General features: G+C 53.3%; 1 protein-coding gene across 1 annotated transcript; it reads left to right on the top strand.

The window, feature by feature from the left end:
• Positions 1–358: 358 nt before the first annotated feature.
• Positions 359–948, top strand: LOC104407435 (forkhead box protein I3-like; the record flags this gene model as incomplete). Its single annotated transcript, XM_010016720.1, has 1 exon — positions 359–948. A coding segment is annotated over one exon (590 nt), but the record flags the coding sequence as incomplete, so codon positions are not given.
• Between the last annotated feature and the right edge of the window lie 640 nt (positions 949–1,588).

The raw sequence follows: 1,588 nt of genomic DNA, 5'->3' as shown, positions 1-1,588 counted from the left end.
GAGCTGCAAGCGTCCTTGCTTGCTGTGAGGCAGCCAGAGCATGGAGAGCCCTGCTACATATTCCATTTGGCTAGGCCTGGGAACATGAAGGGGCAGATACTCCAGGGAGATTTATGCTCTGTGATGAGGATGCCCTCCTCCATGTGGCCTTAAGGTTCATTTGGGCATCAGAGGAGTGGAGGTGATGATGTCCTGGAGCCAGGGTTTGTATCCTTTGGGCAACAGACAGAGCAGGAACTGGTGTAGGAGAGATGTGGGTTCTGTGCCGATGGAACAAGACATGGATGTTGCTTATCTGTCTGCAGTGTCACTGTCACAGAAGCTGACTTTCTGTCCTGTTCCTCCTATTTTCCACCAGGGAAAGGAAACTACTGGACTTTAGACCCCAACTGCGAGAAGATGTTTGACAACGGGAACTTCCGCCGCAAGCGCAAGCGGCGCTCCGAGCCCAACGCCCCTGCGACCGCATCCGCAGCCTCCTCTCTGGGGGGCCTGAAGGCTGAGGAAGAGCGACCCATCCCCAGCGCAGGCAAACCATGTGGAAACAGCCCCCCGCCAGAGCTGGACCCCTCGCCTTCTGCCAGGGACCATCCCAAAAGCTCCTCTCCCTCCGGTATCATTTCATCCACCCCAAGCTGCCTCAGCACCTTCTTCAGTGGCATGAGCTCCCTGAGCAGCGGAGGCAGCCGGCTGACAGGGGCTCTGAGCAGTGACCTGCATCACAGGAACTTCTCTGCTGGACAGCTGAGCAGTGGCACTTTCACCCCTTCCAGCAGCTCTTCTCAAGAGGTGCCTTCACCAGACCAGCTACAGCGGGTTGCGGGACCTTCCCCTGCCTACTACAGCTCCTTCCATCCCAGTAGCAGCAGCCAGGGCGCCCAGTACAACCACTACTACAACTTCACCGTTAACAGCCTCATCTACACCCGGGATGGAACGGAGGTGTAGGATGCTGGGGCAAGCGCTGCAAAGGGAATGGGAGTTGCAGGTGTGTGGCAGCACGGAGGACCGTATGCTTTTGCAAACAGCATTTCAATGTGGGCGCTTCCCAGGAGTTCTTCCAGGAAGACAAATCTCACCTTTCAAGATAAGGACACCCCTTAAACACCAGCGGAAGGCAGATGCAAAGTCTTTCCCCCCATCCTGGAAAACGTTAGGTGGTTTAGATGGCTTGCCATCGAAATTCTGCAGGCGAAAGCGAACTGAATTGATGTTTTCAGAGGTTTCTAATCCTGAATGTAGAATAAGAAGTTTAAAAACTATAACCATAAAATGATATCAGCAAGAGCCAAGTGACACCCAGCCTTAGAAGAGAACAGGAGAAAGAAAAATGAAGAGATTTCTTATGAAGTGCCTTGTACAATGTGTTAAAAAACTCTTCTGCCAGCAGTTGCCTCGATAAGCCCTTGCTGTGTGCCCTGATCCTGCAATATGCAATGCACAAGGGGGGAAACATGCACCCCAGACCTCGGAGGTTCGCTCTGGTCTGCCTGTGCGTGGCATATTGTACAGCCAGGCCTGTGTCTTGTCATCCTTTTCCCCGAGCTTAGTACCAAAGATAACTCTAGCCATGCAGCTTTAGCACGAG

The sequence above is a fragment of the Nestor notabilis genome, unplaced genomic scaffold (genome assembly GCF_000696875.1).
Source record: "Nestor notabilis isolate BGI_N333 unplaced genomic scaffold, ASM69687v1 scaffold3966, whole genome shotgun sequence".
Taxonomy (NCBI): Eukaryota; Metazoa; Chordata; class Aves; order Psittaciformes; family Psittacidae; genus Nestor; species Nestor notabilis.
This window is presented reverse-complemented; position numbering and strand designations above follow the sequence as displayed.